This window comes from Etheostoma cragini, chromosome 19, assembly GCF_013103735.1.
Source record: "Etheostoma cragini isolate CJK2018 chromosome 19, CSU_Ecrag_1.0, whole genome shotgun sequence".
NCBI lineage: Eukaryota > Metazoa > Chordata > Actinopteri > Perciformes > Percidae > Etheostoma > Etheostoma cragini.
Window position 1 is genome coordinate 6,908,451 of NC_048425.1, and position 22,731 is coordinate 6,931,181.

Below are 22,731 nucleotides of genomic sequence, written 5' to 3' on the forward strand. Positions count from 1 at the left end.
AACCACCAGCTCCTCCGGCATCGAGATTCCACACAGTCATAGTGATGGCGGCCAAGCTAGAGGCTCATCTCTGAGTTCATCCTTATAATTAAGCATGTATCGACAGTGTTTCACTATGTTCAAAACTAAGTCCCTCTTTTTACAGATTTATGACCAATCTTTGTCAATGTGTTTAAGATGGTAGATATTTCAAGGAAATGTAAAGCATTTGAGTTATTTCGGCAAAGTTTTTGCGTTCACCATGATGTAATATCGACAGGTGAGTAGGATCAAACACATGCTTTTTATTAAAGGTATCTTGTAGAGTTTTTACTAGCACTACAGAGCACGTTTTTGTGAACAGACCAAAGTTTGGTTTTGTGAACACGTGGGTAATCCAATAGACGTTCTCTGCGCCAGTTCCACACTATTCCCTTTAAATGGCAGTTGGTGACGGTACCCTGTATTTAACTTTTGTTGTTTACAAGAAAACTCCACAGAGTACTTTTAACTACCATGATCAGATTTACCTTCTCAACTACGAACCTTTTGAGAAAAAAAACACTGTGTGTACTCCCTGTGAGTGATCAAATGGTACCAACAATTATCCATCTCGGTTGGGAAGTATGTTTTCTAGCAGGTAAAAATAGGGTAGAGTAGTAAACCACTTACAGCACAGCTCTTTCTTCATCTCCTCTTTGTCTGAGTTTCTGTGTTGTTCTCCAATAATGTTCACAGGAGTATCAGACCCTCTGCTCTTGTTTGAAATCTTCTTATTTATCAACTACATGTGAATAGCCCATTCTTGCTCTGAACTCGCCGTCAGATGAGAGGCAAAAAGCACCCTTTAGCATGTGTGTAGACTGCGCCGGGGAGAGCAGCAGCTGCACTTGAAGATGACGAAGTATTAAGTGTGAAAACGTTGTCCCGTTCTTGTTTTCTTAAACCCGACCACCCAGTTGTTATTCCGCATGTCAAGGAAACCTACCTGTTATAAGCCCACCTAGGATCTGTTCCTTGACCTAAGTGCGCGAAGAGGGACGCCAATAATCCCGACCAAGCGCGTTTGGATAAAGCTTGTGTAGATCTGGAGCTACAGGAGACTTTTAGCGTCATTGCAATGGGAGTGAGAATGTGTTGGCATTTTGAATAGCAACATTTGTCCCAAGAACATTTAACTGTTGGTGAGTGTGTTATGAATGTATGTACAGAATGTGTGTTGTTTCCAATTGCAGTAGGACTGGAAAGCAGTAACTATTAACTGAATAAGGAAAGACGGACACTTCTTCAGTTTTTCATTTTCGCTTTTTTGCATTGAGAGCCTGTATATGGGGCAAAGACAAAACAAGCAATAATAAAAGAAGAGTGGAAAATATATTTACCTGAAATTTTGTATTATATCTATCAATCAATCCATCAATAAATATTTATTTTACGGATGAGAAATTGTACAAGTGAAAATGTAAACGCATCAGCTCCTTCAAACTCTACACGATTCATGATAAAGCAGAATGTGGGGTGGAGGGGTGGCAGTCCTGGACAGTGTCCTCATCTAGAATCCTAGTATAGATCCTATATATTTAAAATGCAAAAGTTACAAAAGTTGATGATGCATGATCCCTTATCAGGACAGGCATATTTAACTGTGTGCCATAAGTCTTAGCGTAGGAGTACGACTCACTTTTTTGGAATATCTCGTTCTTGAAACACCTTGTTTCTTTGCCTATGAGGTCTTCAGGGGCGTTGAGTGCTTTCCCTAGCATCATTTTCGATAAGTCATCCACTCAAGAGCAAGGTCGATGCTACACACAGCTGCGATAATGATTTTTAGTGATGATTTTGTAGCCTTGATCTCCGTGGTTCTGATAGTAAACAACATCTCAGAATCGCCTACCAGCTCCGTTCCACATTGTACGTGGTGATTCAGAAAGGCCTGGGGACGCTGAGTTGTTCCTTCTTGTCAGTCTCGGTTGATGCAGTGGATTCATAGCAACTGTTGCATATCAGGCAGTAGACAAAGAAGCAATTAATGTGAGTTTTTTGAAGTTTTAATTTTGTTTTTTTAATTGCCTTTTGGGTTCATTTAAATGTCCAATAAGAGTAGGCTATCCATGTGACTGTGTTCCATTTATTTTAGGACATTTATACACAAAAAACCATTGAGTCAAAGCTGACCAAATTTACCCAAACTGTAGGTTGAAAACGGTTGTAATCTACTCTAGAATTTTTTTAACTTGTATGCCACTATTTGTTATTGTTTTAACGTCATTAGCACATTGTTTTTGACAGTTCACTATACATTTGTGAGAGTTCTAAGGTTGGTCTAAGGTCTAAGCTAACACTGGCTCAGAATTACAATATTAAAGCTTGTGAATAACTTAACAATTACATAAAAATAACACTGACAATCCATCGGCATAGGTGAACCAACATGCATCTACATTGTCCCAAACTGGAAGATTTTTTAATTCAATTGATTTTAATGGGTATTCAACCGTATTCCTCATGAATATATATATATATATATATATATATATATATATATATATATATATATATATTATGAATAGATAACAATGTTGGCTAAAGTACATGACATTAGACATAAGCAAAAGCAGTATGTATCACTATCAGAATATAAAACCAGCTTCCCTATGATGAAAATGTTTTAATCTGTAATCATCAAAACTGCCTGCCTACATTCATATAGGCCTACAACTCTTGAGTCATATTTAAAAACATATGCCCTTAAACCAATCAACCATTACTGTAAGAATGAATCTCAAATACCTTCTACTTCTTTTTTGCTGACTCATATTTTAAAACATGTAGCCTTCCTATAATGAACCATTATAGTGTATGGAAATTGTACTAGACAGAGATTCTTTTGAGCGAAATTTAACTAACGGATTAAAATAACACGTCCACAGAGTAATCATGAGTGGATTTACCCTCTATCTGACTTACTTCCACTCCAGTCTTTTGAGGGGGGTTGATGTAATGTGACGATAGAGGGCGCTAGTAAGCAAGGATTAAGGCACTGCTGGAATTCAGACAACCGTCTGAGAAAGATGCAGCTGCTGAGACTGGCTGCCTCTTTCCCTCCCTTCCCTCCCTCCCTCTGTCCCACTCTGCCCCTCACTGTTCCCCGGTATATGATCAGACACAGTGCCGCACTCTCCTATATTAAAACACCCTCAATTCCAAGTTAAAGGAGGAAATACGCACGCACGCGAATTCAAGCACAAGTTTCTTCCTTTTTTCCCCGCACTTACACAGCAGTGTAAAGCGCATATGTGCTGTAGGAGATATAAATCCACGCACGCACATAAATCTCTCTCTTTTTCCTCCATTACACAGTGCACCCCTGGGAGAATGTAAGCACAATTGTGGCCAATGTCACCGCCAGCATGACATGAATGTTTGTTGAACACTGCATCACAAGTACTACTTGGATGGCAGCTGGTAGGACACACACCGCGCATTCTAATCTTACACAGGGAGTTGGGTTTGCGCAGTGGCCGAATAAGAAACCATTTTTAGGATGGGATTTCTGTCCTTATTCCTCTTTAAGCAACATCAATTCATAACCACTGTCTCAGATGCCTGGATGCTGAGTGGACTGAACAGCGCGCGGGCGAAGACACTGAGCCCGCAGCGCCGGAGATTACAGCCACTGGCGACCACACGCATTCATATGGGTAACCACAGGGAAACCACAGACAGCACTGCGCACACAGACAGCCCCGTCCCGTCTCGCCTGTCCTGCAGCGGCTGTGTCCTGTCGTCCGCTGCTGGACAAAGATTTGGAACTATTTCATATCATATTTAAAACAGAACTTGCGTCAACCAAACAGTGCGTAAAAGTTCTGCTTTAAATTTGCGTTGTTTTTTTTTACAAGGGATCTCTTGCGGCAAAGCCAACATCCCCGCACAACACCACACTGCACAGACAATGAAATAACGTCATTATATACTGCTCATTGTAATGTAGAATACATTATAATCAATGACAATTAACAATATATTTTTTTTAATATCTCGTGATATCGCCCACAGGAGCATATATACAAAGCAACTGGAACGAGCCTCGAATCGAGACAACACCGATAAAAACGACCAAAATTAAGGCATCTCCTTCCTCTGTCCCCTTTTCGTCAAATATTGTCTGCTGGTGTCTGGACCCGGCGATCAAGACCAAGTCCGACCCTGTTTACTTGCGCCCTGCTGGAGGAGGGGGGAGAAAGAAAGAAAGAGAGAGAGAGAGAGGAGAAGAGAGAGAGAGAGAGAGAGACTGCAATATCATTTGTGAATCCCTCTCCCAGTGCTGCAGATAGGGGCTGCCAAACACATGCGGCGCGTCTGCAGGTGAGGGAACAGGCTGAATGTGCCGGACACACTGAGGAATTCAACCAACGTTTCCGAAATACACTGCGTCGGATTTACATTTTTAATTGTTTTTGATTTTTCTTCTTGATCCAACCTTTGGCATCGTAGAGTTGCAGAAGGGAAGAACTATTCTGCCTGCAGGCGGCAAGTGACTTGGAGGAAGAGAGCAGAGTAGTCAGTCGGACAGGTAATTTGTTTCATATTCACATCCTCAAGATCGGAGAGTTGTCAGGCTTCCTGCAGTCAAGCCTCGCTGCCACATGAGTTTGGAAACTGCGCGGGCATTCACACGATCCTCTGACATATGGACATATCGCCGGAGAGAGGAATATTGCTGCCTCACCCCCCAAAAAAAGGAGATTCTAACCTGAAACTGTGAGTAAAACGGCGGTATATGGACTGAATTCACTTTCTAGTGATCCGATGATGTTCGGACCAGCCTATAACATTTTGGCTTTTACGCGCAAGCAATTCCAATATTTGTGGGAGCGCACGGTGCCTCTCTGACGACTTTTTGACATCATTGCGTTTTTTTTTAAATTACTACTACAAGGAAAGAGCAACTAACATTCAGTGCTAGAGGAAGGGGAAGCAGAGAACAGACGAGAGTCCGTGCACTTGCTGCTTTGCACTGCAGCAGGAGCGATGTAGGGAGTCTCGCGCATCCCGCAGTAGAAGGCTTTACTCTTTATGAAAACGATTTTTTTTCTTCCATAGTCAGACTCTCCGGTAGTGATAGAATTCTTTTTTTGAGTCGACATTTTCAAATCTAAGTGGACATTTTTTTTCACGGGAGAACAATGAGGACTACTGGTGCAGTGGACTATTTGTACTATAGCATGCTCATCCTGCAGCTTGTGCATCAGCCCGCTGCCAAGCAAGTGCTCCGGTACCGTTTGGCTGAGGAGGGACCCGCCGATGTCAGAGTAGGGAACGTAGCCGGCGACCTGGGCATTGTTGCCGGGTCCGGCGAGGTGACATTCACGCTAGAGTCAGGCTCTGATTTTTTAAAAATAGACAACATAACAGGTGAGCTCGCCACCAATGAGAGGCGCATAGACCGTGAAAAATTACAGCAGTGCCAAATGATATTTGATGAAAACGAGTGTTTTATAGATTTTGAGGTGTCAGTGATTGGACCAGCCCAAAGCTGGGTTGACCTCTTTGAGGGAAAAGTCATCATATTAGACATAAATGATAACACACCGTCTTTCCCCTCGCCTGTCCTGACACTGTCTGTGGAGGAAAACAGACCCATTGGAACGCTTTATCTGCTGCCCACAGCCACAGACAGAGATTTTGGCAGAAATGGAATAGAGCGATATGAGCTTATCCAGGACAATGGGGAAAACTCAAGGCGCTTGGGCTCTTCTGGGGATTCATTCTCGGGGAAGAGGAGATTTGAGGAAGGAGCAAGCAGGAGCAGCGTCTTTGAACTGCAAGTTGCTGACACTACTGATGGAGAGAAGCAGCCACAACTCATCATTAAAGGAGCCCTTGACAGGGAACAGAGAGACTCCTATGAGCTCACACTCCGCGTTAGGGATGGAGGTGATCCCCCGCGCTCCTCCCAGGCCATTCTTAGGGTGATGATCACAGATGTGAATGACAACAGCCCTCGATTTGAGAAGAGTGTGTATGAAGCTGACCTACCAGAAAACAGCTCCCCTGGTGCCCCCATACTGCAGCTCAAAGCGGCTGATGCAGACGTGGGGGTTAATGGTCAAATAGAGTATGTGTTTGGGGCAGCCACAGAGTCAGTAAGGAGACTGCTGAGGTTGGATGAAAGCACAGGGTGGCTGAGTGTGTTGCACCGCATCGACCGTGAAGAAGTGAGCCAACTTAGGTTCACAGTAATGGCCCGTGACCGGGGCCAACCGCCAAAAATGGACAAGGCCACCGTGGTGTTGAACATTAAGGATGAAAATGACAACGTTCCTGCTATAGAGATAAGGAAAATTGGACGCATTTTCTTAAAAGATGGCATAGCCAACGTGGCCGAGGACGTGGTGGTGGACACACCCATTGCCTTAGTTCAGGTGTCGGACCGTGACCAGGGGGAAAACGGCATTGTGACCTGCACAGTGGTAGGGGATGTTCCCTTTCAGCTCAAACCAGCCAGCGAGATGGAGGGTGAGCAGAATAAAAAGAAATATTTCCTCCACACGTCTGCAACGCTGGACTATGAGGCCACACAGGAGTACAATGTGGTCATAGTGGCTGTGGACTCTGGAAGCCCCAGTCTGGCAAGTAATAACTCTCTTATCGTCAAAGTGGGCGACACTAACGACAACCCTCCTATCTTCAGCCAGAATGTAGTAGAGGTGTCGTTTCCAGAAAGCAATGCCCCTGGTGAACGGGTGACAACAGTGGCAGCCATTGATGCAGATAGTGGGAAGAATGCTGAAATAGCCTATTCCCTGGACTCATCAGTAAATGGGATTTTCTCTATTGACGCAGACAGTGGAGACATCCGAGTAAACACCATTCTGGATAGAGAGCAAACGGAGCGCTACGAATTCAAAGTGATAGCCAAAGATAAGGGCATAAACACTCTACAGGGTTCAGCAACAGTGGTTGTCCTTGTGGCAGACAAAAATGACAATGATCCAAAGTTCATGCAGGATGTGTTCACTTTCTACATTAAAGAAAACCTTGAGCCAAACAGCCCAGTCGGCATGGTCACAGTCATCGATGCAGACAAAGGTCATAATGCAGAGATGAGTCTTTTCATTGAGGAAGAGGAGGACATCTTTTCTATTGAGAATGACACAGGGACTATTTTCTCCAGTCTGTCATTCGATAGAGAGCAAAAAACCACATACACATTCCGTGTCAAGGCTGTGGACGGTGGTGATCCACCCAGATCCGCCACCGCCACAGTTTCACTCTTAATAATGGATGATAATGACAACGCACCAACAGTCACTTTCCCAATAAACAGCTCCTACACTCTTCTTCCTCCCTCTAGTAACATCAGAACAGTAGTCAGGACTGTCATAGCCACTGATGCCGACACCGGCATCAACGCCGACTTGAACTACGGCATCATTGGGGGAAACCCCTTTAAGCTGTTTGAGATTGATGGGGGCACTGGGGTCATTTCACTGGTGGGGAAGTTGGAGCAGAAGCACTATGGCCTCCACAGACTAGTGGTCCAGGTAAACGACAAGGGTCAGCCTTCACAGAGCACCACAACACTGGTTCATGTGTATGTCAATGAGACACTTTCCAATTCCACAGTTGTGGACACCCAGGTGGCTAAGAGTCTGAGCACGTCTCTGAACACCAACATTGCCGGTGACCCCAACTATGATCTAAGCAAACAGCGGCTGAGCATCGTCATTGGAGTAGTTTCCGGCATCATGACGGTTATCCTTATCATTCTAGTCGTCGTCATGGCCCGATACTGCCGTCCCAAGAATAAGAACGGCTACGAGGCCGGCAAGAAGGATCACGAAGACTTCTTCACGCCACAGCAGCATGATAAGTCCAAGAAGCCCAAAAAAGATAGGAAGAAACAGAAGTCCAAACAACCACTCTATAGCAGCATCGTCACCGTAGAGGCCTCCAAACCCAACGGGCAGCGCTACGATGGCGTCAACGAGAAGCTGTCGGACAGTCCTGGTATGGGACGCTACCGGTCAGTCAACGGAGGACCAGGGAGCCCAGATCTGGCTCGCCACTACAAGTCCAGTTCACCGCTCCCTACTGTCCAGCTTCACCCGCAGTCTCCGACAGCTGGAAAAAAGCACCAGGCAGTTCAGGACCTGCCCCCTGCCAACACCTTTGTTGGCACCGGAGATAACATTTCCCTTGGATCTGACCACTGCTCTGAATACAGCAGTCAAACTATCAACAAGTACAACAAACAGGTAAGAAGACACGTTTCTATGCTCTTTTTTTTGTTTTCATTCTTCCCTCCACCACTCTTAAATGTCTTCTGTTTCTTCCTCTTAGTGTTCTCTCTACCATAATGCTTTCTGACAGGGCTAGTCTCAGTAGTCTTGTTGCCTTTATGGTGCTAATGTGTGTCAAGTTAGCGGTATTGATCTGTTTTGGTTTGGAGTGCCATTCACATGTAATATTGAAAGGGAAGAGAAAGGTTTAGATTAGCTTACGAAGGGGGTACCGTTACCACTCTACCGAACACGTCCAACTTCTTCCCTTTCATCACGCCATGTGTTGAGGCTGCCTTTTCCGTCTGCGGTGTCACATCTACTAACCTTAGCAACTATGGGTCGGAGTGTTGCAGACAGCTCACATAAGGGTTTGGTTTGCAGTTATTGTATCCCAGAGGGGAGCGTGCCAGAGGCCGGCTACACTCCCTTTCAGCCATGTCAAGCCCTGCCCTGCCCGTGTGTCTGTGACAAGGCTGCCTTGTCTTCTTGTGAAAGAGGGAGAAAAAGGTAGATGAGGGGTAAATTCAGCACAAACATGTTTTTTTTTTTTTGTGAGTCAGTTTTACGGTCACAACTTCAATAGGAACATCTGGCCAGTAGGTCAAATTAACATTCTTCTGCACTTTGGGGACTGCATCAATTTATTGACCTAGCGGTGAAATTGGACGTTTTTCATACCACCTCCAATATTGTGCCTCTGCTTCTATTACTCCCTTCATCTGTTTCCTTGTATATAAATGTCTGACATCTTCTACCTGTTTTTCTTCCACTCTCTCCCACCCTCCAGCTAGTCTTACCTCCCTTATTTTTTCCTTTTTCCTTCCAGTAACTTCCATTTGCAGTGCTGGGAGAAAAAAGGTGTAGGTGGCATGATGTGAGATTCAAATGTAAGCTTTCATTAGTTCAGTCTTGATATTTTTGGCTATTTTTTCCCCATGTGATGTGCAACAACAGCAGGAAACCAAGTTTATATATAATGAAGTCACCTGATTTGCTTTAGTCAGAAAAAAAGAACACTATTGTTTTATGTGTTTTCTATGGCAGCCTATTGAATAATTGATCTTTCCTTTACCTGGTGTCAGCACTACTCCTTTAGGAATCTGGAGTGCTGTTTTCTCTCAGCTGGAATCTTACTCTTTTTCCCAATATCTGTTTCCCCACTTTCTTTTCCTCTAGATATATGTCGTCGTTCACATTTTTATATTCTATGCCAATAGTTCCTCCTCACACTCTCCTTTGGCCCTGTGCAGTACATCCTTGCATGGCTTGCCTTGTTTCCCCTCTGTTTTCCATTTTTTCAGCCTCTGCTACACCATACCCTTTACAATGGTGCTCTCTGCCTTGCCTTTTATCTTGCAGTGGTTTCTTTTTAAATCTCCACTCTCATCTCTCTATATCCCTCTCCCCTCCTTCCTGCTATTACTCTTCTGAAATCATTGCATTCCCCTTTTACTTCTATCCCTTCTCCTCCCCTGCTCGGTCTCTAACAGCTTCTAATATGGTGTATTCGCTGAGCTGCTTCCCAGAGTGTGAGGAGTGCTGTTGCTTTTGGATGTCTCCTGCATAATTAAAAGGGCACTCTATTTGCTGCTGCTGCAGCAGCAGCATGTATTGTGTGTCACTATGCTCCACTTATATAATTATTTATTTACTCTCTACATTAATGCTGTGGTAGCTTTTATGGACAGCGCGTTTGTTAGAAGACAGTGTCATGGGAAAATCCATAATGCACAAAGACTATTTTCTAGTGATTTTTGAGCCTTAAGTTTGGATATTTAAATTGTAATTGTGAACAAAGTGTTTACTGGTCTACTGGGCAATATTATCCATGTTTATTGTGTAGTGTGGCCTGTTAGGTATTTAATATACAAAAGCTAGCAGGTATTCAAATGGCCTTTTATATCCCATGGGCTCGGTAAATACTTACTGTAGAGACAATCTGTCGGGGGTGAATCGGGTGTAATTTAATGGCTGCAAAAGAGAGCTAATTGAAGAGAAGGTGTGCGTTCATGTGCTCCAATTATGGCATTAACCAGTCACCCTTGTATTAGATTAAGTAGCGAAGCGGTGCTCTTGATTTTAGAGACGCCGCATCTAGAAATATTCAAGTGCCACTACAGCTTAAAGACATAAAACACTCGAGGACACTTGGATTCCACAGTATTTGTGTCAGGTCTGGATTAATGGTCCAAAATATTACTGTCAATGAATACCAGTGACATTAGGATTTTTATAAAATTTTGTCTTGAGATTTAGAAGTTATGTTTAAATTGTAACGCATTTGTCCACAAACGAGGTTAAACCTGTTTTAGTATGGTTAAGATTAATAAGTGATAAGGGGTTTTCATTGTGTGTGTGCGTACACTCCCTCGCCCACAAACCCCTCTCTTTTACCACTCCCTCTCTTTTTGTCCGTCTGTGGGAAGAGATCGAGAGAGGCACAAGAAAGACGGCCCTGTTAGGGGAATAGAGAATGGGCCCTACTGTTTCACAAGGGACTCGGAGGGTTGGGTGGAAAGATAGAGAGAAAGAAGAGGAGGGGGAGGCAGAGGGAGAGAGAGAATAGTGCTGACCATTGACTGTGATCTCTGAGGTATCGGGTTCCGTCTTTCTCTCTCCTTGTCTACCTGATCTCACAATAACTGCACAGGTAACCAAGCAACTGAGGGAGTTAATCGTTGAGGCGAGTCTTTTTTTTTTCTTCAGTCATTAAGCTGATCTAACTGCGAGGGAAAAGCCAGCATGTCATCCCAGCATCTGATGAGGACTTGAACAGGAGGGTCAACAGACTTGTCATTTCATCTTTTCCTGTAACTCCATTGATCGCAACTTATGTTATTCACAGTTTTATTTTCCTGTTTTTCGCTTCTTGGCTACAACAAACTTGGCTCCTCACACATCTGTGTGCAATCCTAGAATCTAAAGACTGATGAGAAGTAAGTGCACTTAACAGAACACTTAACTTTATTACTTCTGGCAGTAGCTTCTGTTCAATCCAGAGCCAGGAAATAATGCCGTCCAACTGTAATGTAGTGAGGAATGACATTACTTAGCCGTTGAATTAGCACAAGCCATCGGATTTTGTTTTATCATTGCACTTCAAAGCGCCACTGGTGCCCAGGTGGATCACTTTTAATCAATAGTGAGCCACAGCAGCTTGTATTCTGTGCTCTCGCAGCGTAGCGCCTCAGGGCAGGCAAACGCTCGGTCCACACTCACATACCAGGTCATCCTGCCTCGGGTGGGATGCAGCAAGCATAACTGGACATTGTCCTTAACCCAGCCTCCAGTGTTCCCCACCCATGCTCTGGCCAGCTGTTTCTCCCGTGCCTTACTGTAGCCGCAACCTCTCCAGCAGCCGCCGATTACAGCCCAGAAGCATCTGATTTGCATAGGGCAATCCCTCCCTCCGCCACACTGACAGAGGGCCAACAATATCACCATGCAAATGGAGGTCACCTGGATGGTGTTTGTAGCCAAAACATAGGATGTGATTGCCCTTCAGGCTCCAGGCAGATCAGGAAAACAATATGGAAATGCAGTACTTTGCCTCGGGGCCTCATTTGTTTTAACTTATTAAATGTAGCTGCATAAACACCAACGGAAAGCCACAGCTGACCTAATTGAAGCTCACAAAACCCCAGTGAGGCAGAATTTCAGGTGTCTTCGGTTTTATATGAACACCTGTGCATAGGATTAAGCAATCATGCCACCATTGTCCAAACCTTTGTTTATTTTTCTTTGGCAGCCATCACCACTTAACTCCCCTGATGGCTCTCGCATGATTTTATCTTTTGTATTCAGCCACTCAGTGGAGCTCAATGAGGTAATTACTTGTTAAGTGTTTCCACGGGAGCTTTATGGGTCATCCCCCATCATCCATGATTGCTGATACAAGTCAGTTTATCTATTTTTTTTGGAGAGAGAGAGAGCAGAGAAAGTAGAAACTTTTTCTTCATTATCCTTAAATTTGACTTTGGACAATCAGGAGCAAATGCATGTACTGTAAGCAATCTGTTCCTTATCACATTAACAGATCAACATATGCAAACAGTGTTATAGTCACTACACAAATTTCTGGATAAAGTGTCAAAGGTGAGAAAAACACAATCTGGAAATCTTGCATTAAGTAAGAAATGAGATTATGTGCAATGAGCTGGTTTGTTTATTGCCACGTTATTATTAGCGCTTGCCCTTTAGTGTGGTGCTGCGTACCACAGACTGTGGCTAATTTTATCGAAATTGTTTTGGATCTATTACAGCTTAATTCAATCTTAGGCTTCTCGGGCTTTTGTTGTTTATGTTCTGATAGGAAAATGGAAGGAGTAAGAGTGCACGGTAATACTCATGAAATTGCAGCGGGCAGCATTTTCTGGTATAATTCGGTTTGGTGATTTGAATGCGCTCGCTCTAAGGCAATTACTAATCTAAGGATTAGACCTGCCTGATACACCGGCACAAATGGTGTGGACTGAGAGAGGAATATAGAAAAAGAATGCTATAGATGGCTCATACTATATTACTCTGCATAATATGTAAATACTGAGGTTTCCGGTTTCCATAGGGGAAACCATAAGAAGGGTTGCTTCATTTCTATTTCTTTGTCTCCCGTCTCTATATACCAGAGCCAAGTGAGCTCAGTTGTCTTCACATGAGAATAAGTACCCATGATTGAAGAAGCCCCAACTCTTTCGCCAACATTTGTCGTGACAAGATGCCAAAATTCAGAGAAAAGGGGCTGTGAGTGAAGAAAAAGACAAGGAATTTAAGCCGCATGCCACCTTGATTGCTCTCCAGGCTGCTGATTGTAAGTGGCAGCGTCGGGGATGCCACCTTCTTCTCGCCGCTTCAATTTGATGTCATCGAAAATGGAATTTCATTTCATACTCGGCAGCGATCGCATTAGATAGGGCTCACCAGGATAAAGCCGATTCATTTTTGCAGATTTGCCTTTCCTGTGGCACTATCAATCATCGCACACCCGCCGTATTACAGACTTGTTTTTCAAGGCAATTGTTAGGAGGAGTTTGTAAAGTAAATTGACTTTTCACAAGGCTCCCAAGGTCTATGATATGCTATGCTAGCCTTGTTGTTTTCTCTATAGCTGTCCTCTTGTATTGACTGCAGAAGCCAGAAGCAACTACATGAGAACATGGCTTAGCTCTACCTCTGAACAGCCCTGGGGAATGGTTCTCTGGATCTTAACACGGATCAGACGTGAGCCTTGTTGTTTGTGAGGCTAATAGGCAAAACATTAGTGTTTTGTTTACTGTGACACTGTACCTCATCAAAATTGCAAAAAAATGTCTGGCGGAGTCTGAGCCGTAATGATGTTGTTGTTGTTATTGTTGTTGCAGAAAAGGTCACTGGCCATGTGTTCTCTTGATGTGGATTCTAACAGGTGGCAGAGGGCTCTTAGCATTTGGCCTTTTTCTCAGATTCTGTCACGAGCAAAGTTTCTGTTCACGTCTTGGCGTGCGTGCGTGTGTGCCTCCCTCTCGTTCTCCGTCCATCCCTCACTGTGGAGGGAACACAGCGATGAATCAGATGAATCACTCCCTGTCAGTGTTGCTCACATGGGTCCAGGGTGTCAAGGGAACTGCCAGCAGGGTCCGTGGCCCCCCGTCAGGAGGCAGCGATTTAAACCCCATCCAGCATCCAGCCGCGTTGTCACACGCGGCCTTCGCGGAAATGAGAATGCGAGCCATGAAAGCCAGACACGTTGGTCCGTGATTTACCCCTAAGTGCCACTTTTTGCTTAGCCAACTGTAAAGCTCCCGCAAGAGCTCACAGGTGAAGAAGACACTTTAAGTGACATGTTGAAGAAAGACTGGACTGGATAATAATCTCTAATAATTTATACTTAAAACTAAAAAATTATACTAAGTAAGAAGATGTTGCAAGGAAAAGTTAACAAGTTCAAAGGTGTAATCAAAGCGTATTTAATAGGTAAAACCTTCACCCTGGGTTCAGGTTCACATTGATTTTTTTTAAGGCTCTAACAGACCAGCACCGGTTCTGCCTCCCTTCCCACACACTTCCAGCGTTCAACCTTCTTTTTTATTGGGAAAGTGTTAAAATATTAAGATGTGCTGAGATCTCCTGACTGCATAAGACACATTAAGAATGGTCTGGGTTAAATAATGCATCCGAAAGCTTTTGTACAAAGGATTTAGCTTTTTATTAACAGGCTACAGTCATACATATTTGCTAAGCAGCAAAGCATAATGGATATGACTAGAATGGATATACGAGGAAGGAGAGAAATAGGACAGCTTGACTGCTTCTATTAGCCCTGTTTTGGTGCAGCTCCCACTATGTGGCCCCCCAAATGAGATTATATGTGTATGAAACAGGAGGTAGAGCACTCACCGACCATCCATCAAAGCCTGGGGGGACCCGTGTGAAAGTTTGTGCATGTGTACTCAGCAGGTACACTCACTGTGTGGATGCGTGTGTGCATGTGTAAGGGTGTGATAAAGTGTGTGGGTGTACAGTACGAATGTGTGTGTGTGTGTATCCTGTGAGGGCTGTAGAGGCCTCCACAGTTCAGCCTCTCCATCATCTTGCACGCCAGGCACACGCATGGCGACATGCCTGAGAGGGTTTCAATATCCTGTGTGTGTGTGTGTGTTTGAGTGCTGCTGTGTTTACCCAAGGAATGCAGTTCATTATATTTGTATGTGTGTCTGGTTATTACTCTCTACACACATGCCTACAGAGGCAGATGGAGCCTGAAGGCAAGAGCAATACTTTACCTAAAAAAAAAAAGCCCACAACAAGCATGAGTAGTCTGGGCAGATGATGTGACACTCGGTAACCGTGAGTGCCCTTGAGCAAGGCACCTGGAAGTCCTTCGCCCCAATTGAGCTATTTGTTCTACACTGCTCCTGTGACTTATAACGTGTTTTTCAACCACTTGTATTAAGCTACTGTATGTAGATGTGTTCAAGAAAAGCTGAAATATTCATCAGCAGGAGAAGCCCTTTATCGATGGGTCTAACCTGGCAGAGAGCAGGCTGTTAGCCAGGCGCGATAACTCTTGTCAGTGGCTGGAATAGTCTGCCGAAGAATGAAGGTCACGGGGCAGCTGGAGTTACGAGCGGCCTCTCTGGGAAGCTTCCATCATATCAAATGAAAAATGAACACCAGCCAGCTTTCTTTTTTTTTTCTTCTTTTTTTCTTTTTTAAATGCTAATTTTTCAATTTGCCTCTTTCTCGTTGTTCTATCTCTTTTAGCTTGCGGCCTGAATAAGGTGACAGCCTTGGTACAGTTTGTGATCACCGTGAGACAGATGTTGACAGTTGCCAGTACAAATACCTTCTACTGTACATGTTATTTTATTTTCATAAAACATTTTTAAAGTTTTTGTGCATCCTAACCAACGCTCGCTAAATGTTTTAATGTCATTGATAAAAGGAGTACAAAGAATCCTCCGATATCCTTTAAAGGACAAACTGAAGGGAGTGTTACAATCAGGTACGCTGAGATGAATCCACCTTTTTTGATGCTTGAATGACTATATCTTGGGGATATTTAGACCTGAATCTAGATCTAGAACTATTTGCACAGATAACTAGTTGTTTAAGTCATTTATCAAGCAGAAATGCTAAACATGTATTGCTTCAATTTCTGTAAGTGTGGAAATTTGATGCTTAAATATTGTCATATATATAAACTGCATTACAAACAAGTGGCCATAAAGCAGCATATTTAACTCCTTTAAAGGAAAATATGGTTTTAAAGGTCCCATATTACAGTAATTTTTAGATTCATACTTGGACATTGGGCTTTTACTTGGACATTTTTACATGCTTTAATGTTGAACAATCAATTTCTTTTACTCATACTGTCTGTGTGAATATACCTGCATTCACCGTCTGTGTGAAACACTCTGTTTTAACGGCCGTCTCATAAAGTCCACCTAACAGAAAAAGCATTGTCTGCTGTTATTAGTCAGCGTTTTAGGGTTTTACGAATCTGCACTCTTGGAGTCTCTGCACTATCATTGCAGCCGGGAAATGACTGTAACGGAATGTAGCGGCCCTAGTGAGGCCTACCTTGTGTAGCTGTGACATCACAACCATACCTAACTCGTTTAAAGGCATCCTTTTTGAGTTGAAGCTGTGTGCATTTTTCTTTGGACTGAGTTCTGATACTTTCACACTATTTACATAGCACCTCAACATGCTTTATAGTTACAAAAAAAGCTTTAAGCTTTATTTAAAATAACTACTTAAGATCAAAGGTTTGGTTCTATAGCAAAGCTCTGCATATTTCTGCCAGGAGAAACTATATATGCTCTGACACAGTTCTATGGTGTATGATCCCATAGGCCTGCCCGGTTGGAAACAACAAAATAAAGTCTAGATGACTGTAATACTAACTTTAGTCATACAGATTCTACTCTGGATAGAGGAGCTCCAGACATTTAATATGGTTTCAGATATTGATTTGCGGCACCTGGCCCTGTAGCCTTTTTGTTATCTAGCTTTGGTCTCACCTCTTACTCCTTATCTTCTGCAGTATCTCAGTCCTCCGCTTTATTTCGCTCTATCTCTTCTCCAGCAAAAATGTTCTGAGTAACAATCACAAGTAGTCAATCAAACTGAGCACTGGTAAAGAACGGCCATGTTGGTTTTTGAATGAGTGTGTGAACTCAGGTGCTTGAACAATAGTGCCTTGTGAGCTATGGCTTTTGCTCAGTTTGCTTCAATTATAAGGGAGCGAAACAAGGGGATGTAATCAAGACTGAAAGAGGGGTCTTTGACATGGTTCATTTACTCTGAGTTGGTCCAATGCAACACTTGGGACACACAATAGCCAATTGTAAATCACAGAGTGGATTCAGTGGTGAGAAGTGCCTTGAGGGGGAGCTAGTCCACAGTGGCGGGGGTGAAATAGGGAATGTTGTGTGTTGCAGTTCCTTCTTTTTTTCTTCTTTTCAGGTTGATGAGGTCTGGGATTGGGGAGAAAGGTAAGGACATCAATCAAATTGACACGTCTGGTGGCGGTAAAATGATTAGAATAATAGTAAACAAAGCCGCTCGAACACAAAGCCTCAACTTTATTTCAAACCCAGCCTTTTGCTTAATAAGCTTCACTTAATGGCAGATTCATCACATTGAATCTGTCCATGATGATATATTAATAACATACTTCAGCGGAGGGAGGCACACTGCTGGGAATATAAGTGCGTAAAGGAAGCCAACCACACAGTGAAGAGCTCTCATGAACTGGTGACGTGATGGGAGCTAGCGACTTTGACGAGGAGCCACTACAAGTGCCGACATGGGTGACATTTACGAGGGTGTCGTGGGGATCCCCGGCCGGACTTAGAGAGGAAAGGCTGCTACTTTCTGTTTAATCACCATCAGAATTCTGCGGGTGCTGCAGCAAATGTTTGAGTAGCGCAGACTGCTTTGCCCCCGTGAAGCCAATTGCGGGACGATCGTTTGATGTCGACGCAAATGTGCTTAACATGCAAACCGCTCTCGCCTAGCTTCCCTTCCCCTGCACATTTGAAAGATTTACGTCAGGGTGTGTGTGCATGTGTGTCTGCTCTTTTGAATGTCTTTGAATAAGCTTTTCTTTCGCCAAGGCAGGCTCTTCTCTCAGTGAATTGGGCGACATGACATGACAATTGGAGACCTTGTAATTTACGTTTTAAATGCCAGCGTTATCTGTGCCAGCATGATTTTTGTTGAAACAAGGAGGCACACTGGCGGAGGGTCCTCAGTCACTGTTTAAACCGTAAGCCTGTGTTTGCTCCCTAATCCTTGGGGGGCTATCCATTGTTACTATGGCAATATAATTTCGCCCCCACTCACCCCCACCCACTCCCAAGTCAACACGCCTGCAGTTCTTTTAAAAAGGTTTAAACTACTCTCATCTTGCTTGTACCCGGTAATTCAGACGCATCCCTGTCAAAAGCGTAGCTCACGGGCAACATCTTCCCCCCAAAAAAGTCACTGTGTTCTGACAGCGTTGGCCCGGAGTTTGAAGAGGCGTGGAACGTCATGGTCCACTAAGTTCTCTTGATAAAGCCACCTGGGCAAGTGAGGGAGCCCTTCAAACTTGAAGGTCCCTGAACACTAAATTGGCAGCAGTTGCTTCACTACGATGGGCTCATCTCTCTCCTGTGTCACAGCTCCTTAGTCAGCCTGTAATGTACTGCCCTCCCCACTTTGACTTCTTGATTCATGAGATCAAATTAGACAGTGAGGGGAACATCAGTAGCTATACTCTGCTCTTTAACTCTAGTATTTAAACACCATCAAACGTCGTCGCCGGTTACCCATTTCCTGCATCTATTCCGGCCTGAGAAATATGCTGAGCATTGTGAATTTCAAAAATAATTTCTCCATCATTTTACTTTTTGAGCCAGGAGAGAAAGAATGAGCTTGAAGTGGCTTTATAAAAAGCATTTAAAAAAGGATCCGAGTCCCACATTTAACTCTTTAAAAAAAAACAAAAAAAACATGCTTCTCAAGGTCAGTTCTATTATTGATGTGATGCGCCAATCTAATGTTTTCGAACATTCCAGAGTATCACATAGCCATGAATCTTAAAGACAGATGAAACAAGTCCTCTATATTTCATCCTGTATCTTAGGTGCATGACGGCTGAATAACAATGAATTCATTCAGACAGATTAACGGAGCTGGTGTCAAGGATCAAAAAGGAGAAATGTTGAATAAATGCTGTATGTGCGTAGATTGGAAAGTACCGTATTGTCTTTAACCCCCCTGTTGTCCTTGGGTCAAATTTGACCCCTTTAAAAAATGTCTATATCTGAAATATGGGTTTCTTTTTAACCAAATTTGAACAAAAACATGGATTGGATTCTATACAACACTCTTTGCAAATGCAATTGATCATTTTCATTCCTGATGAAACTCATCTGTACGTTCCTCTGATCTTAACAATTCCGATTTTTTAAGTCAAATACGAGCTATTTATTAAATGAGCGTTATTGACCATGAATTCCAAAAAGTACTGCAAATCAGTAATAATAAGGTGGTGTTGAAAATTAAAAAAAAATCGGAAAAAGGGACAAAAATGTCAAATTTGTGTCTGTTTTTGAGCTGGGAGGACAACACAAGGGTTAAAAGGCATGCATGCAACTCATCAGAGCTCAGCTGCCAACCAGTAGCCAGAATGACAAGAACGAGCTCACGAGAAGTGTGTGTTTTGTGTGTGAATCTAGCAGCAGTGCGTCTCGTCTCTGTAATAACTCTTGGCACGCATGTGTCCTAATGAAGCGGGACTTTGGCTACGTGACAACAGGAATGTGACTGATTGTAAATTGCCCCCAGGGACTGCCTGCAGTGTTTCAACATGTCTGATCTGTGTATTTACGCAGCTTAACGATAAACACTCACCTTTTTTCAACCCTTGTAATCACGCAACCATGAGCTAACACCCTCATCTGGTATGAACATGTAGGATTTTTAGCGTCACTCTCAGGAATATCAGATTTTCAGCAAATGCAAATTCCAATCAATATTAACCTTGCATAAATGGACTTTATAAGGCTTAGCCTCAGCAGAAGCTTTAAACACAGTATTATTCACCTTAAAAGCAGGGCCAGGTTGCCTTTAGCTCCTGTTTGATTACTAGCCTCAGCGTCTCTGTAGACTTTCTGTCAAAGCTCATAATGAACACTGTGGGCAGCGAGTGGTGTGCACCTCTGTGTGTGCGATAAAGCGAGGTAGAACAAAGGCGCCATGTGTGTCTTTGCATGTGGCAGACATGTCCTCAGGCGTCACCCGCATACAGCCGCACTAACACTCGCTACTGACTACATTTCACCTGCCCGCCTGCAGTGGCCTGGTGTGTTTTTCACAGCTTTAGCATGCAGCTCACTGTAGAGTAGACAGTGTCCAACTGAGGCTCAGCTGTTTCTTTTATTAACAGCCATGAGGTGTAAAACGGTCTAGACTGAGGAAGACAGAGGTAAAAAAAAAAAAAATTGCGGATTACCCAGCAAACCACTTATAACTGGTACCGTTGAACTGACAAAGCGATGTGTGCAATCTCCACATTCCTCAGGCCATCGCCGCTTATTTACACAAGTCATATTTCCAGCCGAGTTTTCAACACCTACTGAAATATCCTAGACGCATAGTGTGTGTGTGTTGTCAAAACGTGGGTGCAAAAGACAAAAAAACTGTCCCTTCCGCAGTAATGTTACAGTGCGATGTGAGAATGATGTATTGAGGGGTGGTGGTGGTGGTGGAGGGAAATGGACGACCCTGCCCCACGTGTTTACCTCACATCAGCACAGTGACAACAACAACAGCGACGGCACTAGGAGGAGGCCCCTTTGTGCAGCACAAGCTGATACACCGAAAGGGAGTGACAGGTTTGAAAAATTGGCAAACAGTATTTGCTGGAAGGCTTCCTTGGGGCTTGGGTACTTTTGGAATCATGTGTGAATGCAGAGGAGTGTGAATGAAAAATAGCTGTGTGATCCTGCCATGTTGCTTCTGTCAAGAATATGTGATTTTTTTTTTTATTTCTCTCTCTTTCTCCCCCTCTGCTTGCTGTCATCCACATCACCTTCCCCTCAAAGCTCGCTTTCTCGTTCTCTCTCTCTCTCTCTCTCTCTCTCCCACTCCACTTCTCATCATCTCTGTTTTAACACTTCCTTCTCTTACAAACATACCCTCCTCCATCTCTCCTCTCTTTCTCGCTCTCATTCTCACACTGCCATCCTCCCCCTCCTCTGTTCCTACCAGCTTAACGGACGTGTTTATTTGAGGCTTAGAATCCGTAAAACCCGCCTTAGGTGTGTTTGCTTTTGTGACTTTCCCAAAACAGTGCATGGACAGCCACATTGTTAGCTGTTGATCCCTGTTCAGCCACTGCCCGTCAGAGGCGAGTTTCATGTGGTTTTAGTGGCGACTTAAGCCTAGGTGGAGCCCTGCGATTCAATCAGCAGGTTTTAAGTAGTGGAGCTGCCACTTAGCGGGGAAGTCAGGAAGACATTCTCGGGATACCTGCCCCGGCTCTCTTTTACCCCTGAAGGAAAACTGCCAGGGACCCACCCTGCAGAGCTGTGGACAAAAGCAGTTTACTGCAAACAGATTGCCACATGTTCCCTACACAACACGTCTTGGACTTGTTTTGCCTTTGTCCTCTCTCCACTCTGTTTCAATGGGTGCAGCTGTTTTCAACATAAGCTCCTTCAAAATACAACAAGACCACGCTTGCAACTCCAGACCATAGACTGAAAGAAAAAAAAAAAAGAGATGGACAACAACGCGTCTCAACTTTCTCCCACGGTACAAGAGTAAAGCCAACATATCCCGGATACGGGTACCGCCATCTGAGCAGTACTGATCAGGCGGTCGAGCCACGGTGTTCAAGTCCCGCCCATACACCAGCTTGACCAATTGTGAGTCAATCCCAGCTGTCATTCATGACGTTTCATCCTGTTTTTATAGCATCAAATAACTAATAAATAACAAACAGGGACCAGAACTACCTAAAATTACAGAAACCATCTTTGCTCCAGACACGTCATGTGTGTGTTTGTGTGTGTGAGTGTGTGTACAGGAAGTTTTTTGAAACAATGTTATTTTTGTCTTTTCTGGAAAAGCGTGAATTTTTTTTTTTTTTTTTTTTTTTTTTTTATACTGCTACACAAACCAAAAGCAGCCACAGTGTGATCCCCCCTGCACAACATCTGTCCCAGATTACGCTACCCTTCCCAATTAAACCCTGTTTACCTCAACATTCTTAAAGCAGTCTACTGACTAATTATAAGGCATAAGCCCCTCAAAGCCCCATTTAAATCTTGCACACTGATGAGAGTGCTGGTGTTGTAGCTGGTGCGCGAGCGAAAAATTGGACGGGAAAACCTAACAAGAGTGTTTCCCCTTGAGCATTCCCCCTCTTGTTGTCCATGTCAGGCCTTGATGATGCCAAGTCTGCAACAGAATGTATTGGTCTTTCACACCGAGAAAGAAAAACTTTAATGAATGCCCGGGAAGGCTCTGAACAGTGCTTAAACATTGTTTTTGGATATTCAACGGATTGCGGTATAAAAGGAGAAGAAAAAAGGGAATCTGGAACTTGCGGCAATTTCCAATCATACATATTTAATGTTTTTTCCTGCTCTTTCCTAATTGAATCCATGCATCTGAATATAGTGAAAAGCCTGGTATCAGGCGTGGGTTTGGGGGTGGTGAATAGACAAATTTATAATGCAGAATTCCCCAGGGAGTGTCCATAAGGGATTTTCTAAAAGGGATACTCATGACTTTATAGTCATGCATACATATACGGTATATACATATAAATACATACATACATATATATATATATACACACATACATACATACATACATACACACATATATACATATACACATATATATATATACATATATACATATACATATATTTACATATATACATATACATATATATATATATATATACATATACAT

At 43.4% G+C, this 22,731-nt stretch overlaps 1 protein-coding gene across 7 annotated transcripts in view; it reads left to right on the top strand.

Moving 5' to 3' along the window:
- Window positions 1–4,247: 4,247 nt before the first annotated feature.
- pcdh7b (protocadherin 7b) overlaps window positions 4,248–22,731 on the top strand; it is a 104,142-nt gene continuing 85,658 nt past the window's right edge. For 4 of the 7 annotated variants that reach the window (XM_034901341.1, XM_034901335.1, XM_034901337.1 and 1 more), the window contains exon 1: window positions 4,250–8,243. In XM_034901341.1, coding sequence (XP_034757232.1) covers window positions 5,169–8,243 — 3,075 coding nt within the window. In that variant the 5' untranslated portion in view covers window positions 4,250–5,168. Of the gene's footprint in view, window positions 8,244–22,731 lie in introns of all 7 variants that reach the window. The other 3 variants (XM_034901340.1, XM_034901336.1, XM_034901334.1) reach the window with 3 other exon arrangements.